The sequence below is a fragment of the Apostichopus japonicus genome, chromosome 6 (assembly GCF_037975245.1).
Source record: "Apostichopus japonicus isolate 1M-3 chromosome 6, ASM3797524v1, whole genome shotgun sequence".
Lineage (NCBI taxonomy): Eukaryota > Metazoa > Echinodermata > Holothuroidea > Aspidochirotida > Stichopodidae > Apostichopus > Apostichopus japonicus.
The window spans coordinates 9,828,050-9,838,535 of NC_092566.1; the positions used below are offsets into that span (position 1 = coordinate 9,828,050).

Genomic DNA, 10,486 nt, shown 5'->3' on the forward strand with positions numbered 1-10,486 from the left:
TGTTAATTAGATACTACTTTTTGACTTTCCTTTAATAGTGGAGGATACACCAGTCCAAATGTCAGCTACCAGAGATCATGTTGTTAGCCCTTCAAGCAATCCTTTCAATAAAGTCGAGGATCCGAATGCCCTGAAGGAAGAACAATCAGTTGACAGTGAATTTGACAAATTGAGGGAACCATCCCCAGGTAAGATGTAACACTTCTAGGGACCCCTCGCCCACCAACCTGCCCCTCTATGTAGCCTCAATTAGATGATGAGAGTGATAAGCTCTTATTTTGTTTCATAGTAATAATGATAATGAAAGATAATGATGTCTTACTTCAGTTCTAGCCTTATTGAAAACTTCAAAAAATAAATTCTAGAAACTATGGGAACCAACATGCACTTGTATCCAGAAGAATAGTCAAGTACTGATAGGTGTGACCTTGCTGTTTTTCTGTTAAAGGCCCAAGGTTTAAATTGTTTATATCCACTCGAAGTAATACTTGTTGATTATTCATAAATTTCAGTCAAGTTTGATTTGGAACATTGTTTTCATTTCTGTACATTCCTGATGTAAAATAGCTGTTCATTTCGTATCACGTGTACAGCTCAAGTCGAGAACAACAATTCAGGCCACGCAATGGACACCCAGCGACCCTCCGAAACGTCAAATCCATACACCTCTGGACAATTGAGCGGAGAGAGGGTCGACGCATTTGGGGCGGCACCGTTCGTACCATCGGGAAACAAGGAACACATAGCATCGCCGGAGCTCCTGCTTCAGGAGGATAGACTAGACGATACCAACCCCAGCCCACCAATCATACCCTTTGATGACAACTTTGTGGTGGTCAACGCAGGGGAGGAGGATGGACCAGACGTTGCCAACTTTAACAAGCAGCTGGAAGAGTTTGCGGTAGATCCGTTCGGGATCAAGGAGAGTCCCTCCAGTAGTGATCACGAAGGATACCAGCCCAGCAATGTCTTACAGAGCTACGACTACAAGAGCTTTGATGCGGACTCCCTGGAGGTGAAGCAAGACGAGGACCATTTACACCGAGGACTCCTGGACAGGGACGAGTCTTCGGAGGATGACTCCGAGGAAGAGTCGGACCAGCAAGAATTTGAGGACTTGGGTTCGCAACCTTTGGTAGAGAGCGAGCAGGACGTCGACGACTCAGAACTGGCCATGCTGAATCTGACAGACATGCCTCAGCCGGCGATCGGCCAACTCATCGACACAGATGATCCAGACCCCTTCCAGCAGGCTCCGTTTAAATTGAAGAGTAAAAGTTCCAAGGACAATCAGGACACTATTGGTCCATGCACTCTGACCCCTCCCATGTCCCCACCAGGGGAGGCAGAGGACCGAGACCCCTTCCAGAATGCCCCGTTCAAACTGAAACCAGTGCAACGTCAGGGCAGCAGGACCTCTTCCAACTCTGAGAGCTCAGACATATTCGCCAAAGCGCCATTCCCTGCCGCCAAGAAGAGACACGGTAATATGTCTGACAAGCGGAAAGCCAAATCACAGCACACATCAAAGAAACACTCGGCTGCGACCGGCAACCCGACACCTCCCGTCTCACCGACAGACGACGACAAGGAAACCGCCACTACTAGAGAGCCAGACCTGTTTGGTGCTGTTCCTTTCACGGCCATGGCCGATGGACAGACGGTAGAATCCTGTAAGTATATATAACAACTTGACGAGGTTTGGGGTGGAAATCACTCGTTAAGATGTGTAGAGATGCATGCAGCTGGGACAAGAGATGAATTCTGTTAAAGGTCAAAAATTGTCACATCTGTTTATTTTCAAGGTACAGGGTTTTAAAATTTGTGATATCGTGAACCTATCTGCCAAGTTTTTGATGGAAATTGTCCTGACAATGTCCAGTATATATAGAAAGTGGGGAGGTGAAGGGGGTGGGGAGGTGGAGGAGGAGGGCAATAGAATAGGGTATGGTGAGTGAGGAATTTAGGCTTGTGTGTGGTATATTGCTAGATAAACTGGAAATGTAATACAATATTAAAATAGCCTTTGCTTATTTTCAGTGTACATTTATCAATTACAAGTGAACTTGAAGCAAACATGGAAACAATCTTTACATCTTCACTATGCTTGTCCAAGTGACACATTATTTGCAGTTGTGTAAAAAAAAATGGCTTGCATAACATGTCCCTTGGTTTCTAGATTATTTCTGAACAAACTATTACTCATCTCCTTTGGGGATTTTTAACTCAGACTTGTGGATGAATGACTTAATGACCATGACTTCCCTCGTTTGACTGTTTTTTTGTTTTTTCATTCCACAGCCGTGCCAACGAGCAAACGTCCCCATGTGGTCAGTACAGTAGGTGGTCTCCGTAGATCGTCACGAACGTCTTCCGGTGGTCGTAGAAGAAGAAGAAGCAATAGTAACAGTTCTCGCTCGTCTCGTAAGAGCAGCTCCAGTTCAAACTCAATCAAGTCCAGTCCCGGCAGCCAGCAGCGGTTTAACTTACGGAGTTCTCAAGAGAGTCTCGACTCGAGCGGAATGCCGTTTGATCCCCGGCATGGAGAAACTCACACAGAGTTTGGGTCAAAGGTCAGCCAGAACGACCAAAACTCGCTGCTTGTTGACCTGACGGCCCCGACCCCTCCAGAGGTTGATCCGTTCGGAGCTGCTCCGTTCCGACCGCCTCCATCTAAGGTTTCCACTGGCTAGCAAAAAGAAAAAAAGGAGTCTTATTGTAAACTACCAACAGTGAAAAATCCTTCAAATCCCTCAAACTTGGAAGATGTACCCTGAACGTGTACCCTTTCAAAGATGGGTGACTTTCCAAGAGATGTGTTAGAGTAGAAAGACTTTTCAAAAGTATTATGCTAAAGCCAGAGACCATATTGGGCAGGTGTAACCTCTGAGCCTGCTTACGAGAAAATTTACTCTGCGGGTGGAGTTCTGAAAGCAGCGATCATAGTATCCCTGGTGTGTTTGAATCTTTTTAGTGTACTTAGAACTGGATCTTATGGTATTACAGACCACTACTACTTCTGGAACATCTCCACATCTTTGTTTGAATGTATTTCAAAACAGGGTTTGGAAAAGTTTTTTCTAAGGTGTGCTATTCCTCATGCAGGTGAGGTAACGAAAGTGTGGAAAAAGTCTCAGGCTGGTAACTGTTAGATTGGGAAGTCTGGATACGGATGTCCGGTTCAAGAGGTTCTGAAACCAAAAATTAGATAAAAAGTGTTGTTTCAGCAACTATGGATAGAAAGTGATTGAGTGATTGAAAGACTATTAGAAAGACCAGTATTTTGCGTGTGTTTGGAAAGGATAAGTGGGTTTTGTCGATGGTCATATTGATAGAGGAGATGTGAGGGTGATTGAGGAATAAATGACAGTAAGCTAACGCAGCTATGGCAGGGAAATAAATGGTGAATGATATATGAATGAGATTATGAAAGATTTCTATGCAAGGATCTTTGTTATGAAAGGATTTAAGGGAACCTTATACTTTTTTCTTCTTTTTTCCGCCAATTATAGATACACATCATTATGTTTGATATTAAGATTTAAACAATATATATTACCAGTTCCCCATGTGGGCGACAACATTGATGAGTCACTGTTGAAAGCGTTACAAATTATTGAACCAAGTTAACATCAGGTTCATTGAGGTTTAAGACATTGGAATGAAACTGTAGGAAGCAGCTCACTGCAGTCCTTTGAGAGGTGGTCTTCAGAGGCAGAGTTTTGATAGATTATGTGTCAATATGTGTAAATTGTCAGATTCAAAGCACCAGGGGTGGATTCTGAACAATCATAACACTTGGGTCATACGCCCTCAATGACAGTTATACAAAGCCAATTTGTACGCATTCACACACCAGGAAATCACTGTGGTTGAGTGGTACGGACTTCGGTTTGTGACACAAGATTCGGGGGTTCGATTCCTACCTTGGCCTGATGAGTCCCAAAAGTTGACAAAGTGTTATTCTTTGACAGTGGAAGAATCTAACAGTTCACATACTATAGAGTAAAGGGACTTTGACAAAGTGTCAGAGCGACTGATAGTTCTAAGGTTTAAAGTAAAATAAAACTGTTAGCAAACTGCTTATCCACTAGAGAGCCTGTGTAATAGAATGTGTAAAAGTAAGTTGGCCTGACGTTTCGATCCTAGCAGGATCTTCTTCAGAGGCTAAATGTTCTAATGTTTGGCGAAAGTGTGATCACTTCAAACAGATGTTGAAGTACTTTCAGATATGTGCAATCTGCAGGTGATATATTTAAGCTCCAATTGGCAATCATGACAACCATCGTCCCAAATCTTAAATGCAAAAATTGCTGCAGACCTAGACCTACACATCTATTCTGAAACTGTTGTATATTTTTTTTTTAATTGGTTCATCTTTAAGACAATGTAAACACAACCTTTGACCACTATTAAAGACACCATGTAAGGTCTATGGTAGCCAATTATTTTTTTTTCTTGTTTTTTTGTCAAAACATAACTAACTTGTAAAACAATAAATATTTGACAGACTAATGTGGTTTTTTTTTACTTTTTCTTTTTTGTAATGACCTAAATAAAAGAGATTTTTCACTGTTCATCACTTGTGGTCAAGATATTTTCTTCAGCTTCCTTATTTCTTTTTTTCTTTCCTTTGTATTTCTGACCCGAAAAAATGTCTATTTGTATGGACCTTTTCAGATGCAGTTTGAAACCATCCATGTGTTGCCATGGTAATGTACACATGTGAAGCTGTTACAAAGGCCATTGTAGGGAATATTACGTAGTGTTTCAAGTTTGTGTAGCAGTTTTGAAAGGCCTGCACTTTGTCTCTTATAACATACCACCGTTCCTGTGTACAAAACCTGTCATACATCTTTGCACTTGTATAGCAATTTGCCCATTTTGCATAGCAATTTGCCCATTTTGCATAGCAATTTGCCCATTTTGCATAGCAATTTTTCCCATTTTGCATAGCAATTTTGCATGGCACTTTGCCATTTTTGCATAGCAATTTTTCCCATTTTGCATAGCAATTTGCCCATTTTGTATTGCAATTTGGCGATGTTATATCTTATAAATTATTCCCTGCCTGGAGTGATCAAAAAGTACACCAAGTTTTGGTTCGGATAACTGGTGTGGTATGATTGGATCTAAGGGAGACTTAATCTAACATGGCATTTGTTATTTTTTTTATTTTCATATTTTTTTTCTTTTGGGGGAGGAAGAGGGTAGGATGGGGGTCTCATCATAATCAACAAGTGGACAGTGGCATGCTAGCTATTTTTTTTAATTTTATCAGGACTATCATTATTTTGAAAGTTGAAAATAAGGTAATGGCTCACCGAATGGTGTCTCAACTCCTTTTAACTTGTTTTATGTTTCCTGCCTGACGACCTAGCTGTCACATGATGGAGGAACAGTCCGAAAGAAAATGACATGATTTTTCTTGCGATTTTTTTTTTTTCTTGTTTTTTTTTTTTTTTGGTTAAATATGCTTAACATGTTTTCTCATTTCTATTTACCTTTTGTGCATAAGGTGCTTCTTTTTTTTCTTTTTTTTTCATTTCTGTATTTTTTTTGCTTCAAGTTCTTAACATAATCTAATGGAGGTGATACACAGCATTTTGACATAGGTCATACTGTGCAGTTTGAAAATCTTGTGCTTTTTGCCAAAACTGATGTTCTAGTGCGCATTTGGTTGTAATCTATGAATGCTCTCGAAAACATTAAGAGGGGTCTGTGTATATGGCCACCGATCATATTTTCACACTTCTGTGAGGTGTGAGAAAAGAACAGGGTAATAAGGTAGGTGTCAGCCTCCCTGCTGGGCCTGCTTAGTTGTATTGTCATCTGTAGTGGGGAAAAACAGTCTCTGGTTTTCGTAAAAAAAAAATAATAATGATTTTGCACTTTTTGCTAGTATCCGTTGTCACTTTCTATTGCACGTTGGTAATATTTCATGTTTGCTTTTGTGATTCATTTCACTGAGGGAATTAGATATTAGGTGAACTGAGCATGTCACAACTCTACAGTTAAAGCTTGTGTAAGTTTGTACGTGTATCAAAGCAGCCATTCCTGATTGGAATAGTCAGTCGCTAATAATATCTAATACTCAGTTTAGTTCCTTAAGCTTTGATTTGTCAAGTTCCATTTCAAAGAATGAAGGAAAACCTGTATTTCTCTCTCAAAAAAATTTCAATATGATGCATATGATTTATTTGACCACCATGATATATTCTCTGGGGTACTAAAACCTCTTAATTGGAATGGAATTATTGTTTACCTCCTTAATTAAGTTTGCAGGGGCATATCCAGGATTTGAAAAAGAATGAGCTGCGGTCGTGAAGATGACTTCTATGTTGGATGGGTTGGGAGGGGGGGGGGCTGGGGCTGTCAGACCTCCCACAGCAGAAATTAAGATTTGCTGCATTCAGAGTCATATTTAGGCTATAAATTAAGTTTATAAGTAGGTCTACATGCAAGGTTGTGCTATTAACTACTTTTGTTGTTTAGAGTTATGGGTGAAACGGACCTGGTTTGTTTTAATAACTCAGGTCAGTTTGAAAACTTCCAAACTTGTTTTGAGTAACATCTGGTTGATTTGGTAAAGTTATCCAAAGCTGATAACCAAGTACAAAGAAGATATTTTAATGTACCCATGAAGACTAAGCGGTTGTCTTTAGTGGGCAACCTACTGCCCGGGGGCCACATGCGGCCCGCCAGTGATTTTTTTGCGGCCCGTGAGAGTCTCATAAAAAAAAAAATCAATCTATTTTACATCATCACAGAAAACGAGCTAGCTGCTTAGAATTTGTACTGTATTGACATTATGTTTTTGTGAATACAGATTAATTACACACACCTATTGCTTGAAAGTCCTTGGAATCAAAAGTTTGAAATCAACAACAGGTCGTTGCTTAGGTGTGGCCCAGTCAATTTTTCACCCCTTATATCTGGCCCATTCATTCAAAAAGGTTGCCCATCCCTGGGCTAAAGGATGGGTTGGTTTTCTTTTAGTCATGAATTTTAAGTCAACTGTAGAGGTGTGTCAGAGTGCACCTTACAGAAGGACCCACAGAAACTACGTCCTACTGCGGTCTCGATTAAACGTAGCTTTGAATGCAGAAGTGTAAAGGCAACAGCCAAATCATTAAAATTCGATAGAGAATCCTCTAGAAGATTTTTAAAAAAATGTGAAAATATTGTAAGGTATTCATTACAAAACAGTCACAGGTTGGAAAATTGAAGAGCTTGTTTTGGTTTTTGTGCAACAAAAATTAACATATAGGTCACAACTTTCAGATATGTCTTTAAGTAGTCGGTTCTGATGTCAAAAAAGTCTAATTAAACTTCTTCCACTCATTATTTGAAGGACAGAACAGAAGAGCCTTCTCAGCTATCACCATTTTGTATTAATACATGGCACCCAATACTTGTATTTTGCTTATGTTACCTTCAAGAGATAACAACAAGCTGACAACACTTAGATTATGTCATACCCTTGCCAAAAAAGTAATTTGTTTTTTAATCGTGTTTCCTTTTTTTGTTACTGTTCGTCTTATTTTCTTCAGCAATTGTTGCCATCTGTATCTCCATTGACTAGTTGATAGTTCAGTTATGTCATGGTGAAGATCACCGTATGAAGTTGGATTATGTATTTGAACTTGAATCTCACTATTAGTATGATGAAACCTTAGAAAACTGTGTCATTAGTCATCAAAAAGAACATAAAACCCAGATTTCTTGCCCTCTAAACGAGTAGTCAAAGTGTTTTTTTTTTGTCATGTTGTTTTTTCTCATTTTTGTTGTTATTGTTGTACATTATGATGGAGACAGCAGTTTACATTGCTTTGATATTTGATCCTGATCCCTAGAACCTGATCCTAACACTAAATGCATGCAGGTAATGTGTGTATGTAAATGTTAAATGCATGTATTTTGGAATGAAAATATGATGTACGGAAATATACAATTATATGATGAAACAGAACATTTCTTTCATTTTATTGTTATTGTTGTACAATTATCATGCTTTTAGCTAGCTTGCAGGAGGTTGTGTGACAACATTAGCTGAGGGTTCTTATGTTGTTGTTTTTTGGTTTCGATGATAATCATAACCTTTGCATTCATGATGGCTTATGTGTGTGTGCGTTTGTGACGCCCAGCTTGTAAACACGATATATCGAGAAGGGAAGGTCCGACCAATATCATATTTGGTGTGTAGAAGTACCACATTGAGTTCAAGAAGTCTATTGTTTTTGGTGGAGGTCAAAGGTCATTTGGGGTCTCCAGAGGTGAAATTGTGAAAACCTTGTAAACACGATATGTCGAGAAGGAAGGTCGGACCAACTTCATACTTAGTGTGTAGAAGAACCACATTAAGTAAAAGAAGCCTATTGTTTTTGGTGGAGGTCAAAGGTCATTTGGGGTCACCAGAGGTGAAATTGTGAAAACTTTGTAAACACGATATCTCAAGAAGGAAGCTTGGGATGACCTCATATTTATAGTGTAGAAGTACCACATTGAGTACAAAAAGCCTACTGTTTTTGGTCGAAGTCCAAGGTCATTTGGGGTCACCAGGTGTCAAATTGTGAAAACCTTGTAAACACCTATATATCAATATATGGTGTAGATTAAGGTTTTACAATTATTTTTTTTTTTCTTTTACCTGGACCAGAGAGTAACATTGGTTAAATTTTAGTGCCATAGAGAACCAAACTCTCACTATGAGCAAAGTGTTCAGGGTAGGCCAGTGGGGTCTCAATGCCTAAGGCATGAAGGCCTGCATTCTTTGTTTTCTCTTTTTCCTTTATGGGCCTTTATAATCTTAGCCCTAGTATAACCAACCAGTTCTAAGGACAAAAATAACCCCACTTTTTATTGGATGAGGCTGTCTGACAGATAAGCCTCATCCGAATCGCAAACCCCTGCCCACCCATGCCCAACTCCGTCATTTATTCGAACACGAGTCTACGTCACTTTTCTTATGCAGTGTTCGTGTGAATTACCTAAAAATCAGTGGCGTAGCTAGAGGGGGTCAAGGGAGGGCCCGGGCGCCGGGTTTAGGGGGGCGCTGAAATAGGAGAATGAGAGAAAAAAATTGACGAAATTGATGTATGTCGTCAGGCATGAATATTTTCCAGTTACTAATAAGAATCTGAACTGAATGTAGTTGTTTTTATTAGCGAATTTATAGATTGTGATTCTTTTCAGTACATTTCGACCGTTTTCTATTATTTTTTTTAATTCTGTTCTGTATTCTGTAATAACTACATGTCACGGAAATTTCGGGTATTTTAGTATACAGTTCCAAGGCAGTAGATTTCGAAAGGTGGAATATCATAGGCGTAAGAGCACAATTTGATTTAGGAGGGGGGGGGGGGGCTGTAACGACTTGCCCGAAAAATATAACCAAATATTTTATTAATAATTTATTTATTTTTCAGTATTGGGGGGCGCTATTTTCTACTCTTGCACCGGGCGCCAAAACTTCTAGCTACGCCACTGCTAAATATTGACAATTTCGGTCAAAATTGAACTTTAATCAGTCATATTTACCACGTTTTCCTTGCCACTTTGAGAAATTGTATCTTGCGATCCTTACACTCGACCATACAAAACTTCGTATGATTTTGAATACTCTAAAAAAATGCCTAATAGAACAACCCGTACAACGTTCGCCAGCTTCAATTCGGTTTATTTATGTACTAATTTTACTATTGGGTGGGTTGACCCTGTTCGCTAGCTTCAAGTAAGTTCAGTATATATTAGGGACGTAGCCGGGGGGGGGGAGCAGGGGGAGCGACTGCTCCCCCTTTTCAGTGTCGAAAAAATGTTAAAATCTGTTGGGTTTTTTGCATGGTATTTTGTCAGTGCTCTTTTGATCTTGATACTCGTCAGCTCCGTTAACTCGATTATAATCGTAGTAACTCTCAGGCCTACTGATTCAGCTACTTGATTTGGCAGATGCAATTAGCTAAATTTAGCATATAGCCTTTTACCAGCTTACAGTTTTTCACTGCATAATAAAATACATATAGCCTACCTAACCGCACTAGATGGAGCGTCACGAACCGTATGCACGACGACGACAACGTGCGTTCTCATCCTTTCTATGATTCGTCATAAATTGTGGCACGAACAGCATGTTATGAAGCTAAGCTAGCAATCGTACGTGATACGCGCTTCCTATAACTAATTATTACACTGTTAACTATGAAAGTTAATAATGTCCATCAGTTAAGTTCGTCAAATGTATTAAAGTCCAGACATTGGACAATAACAAGAATCATCCTACTGGAAAGATTGTAAGAGAGCACTATGATTTTATTTCTGATATAATATGTAAAAGAACATGTAAAAGAATAATTCAAACCGGAAACAAAATCACTGATATTATATCATATGATAATAATGAAACTGGCAAAACATTGCATCAGATCGCATCTAAGGACTTTCAATTGTTCAAAAATTTCTCAATGGGGAGGGGGACACCCCCTCCCTT

The 10,486-nt window shown here is 39.5% G+C and overlaps 1 protein-coding gene across 1 annotated transcript in view; it reads left to right on the forward strand.

Annotated features, from left to right (window-relative positions):
• The window catches only part of LOC139968930 (uncharacterized), a 48,134-nt gene extending 40,162 nt beyond the window's left edge, over positions 1 to 7,972 (forward strand). Inside the window, exons 12-14 of the mRNA XM_071973554.1 lie at positions 39 to 188; positions 594 to 1,673; positions 2,302 to 7,972. Of these exons, the coding sequence (XP_071829655.1) occupies positions 39 to 188; positions 594 to 1,673; positions 2,302 to 2,693 (1,622 nt within the window). The 3' untranslated portion in view covers positions 2,694 to 7,972. The remainder of the gene's footprint in view (positions 1 to 38; positions 189 to 593; positions 1,674 to 2,301) is intronic.
• The last annotated feature ends 2,514 nt before the right edge of the window (positions 7,973 to 10,486 follow it).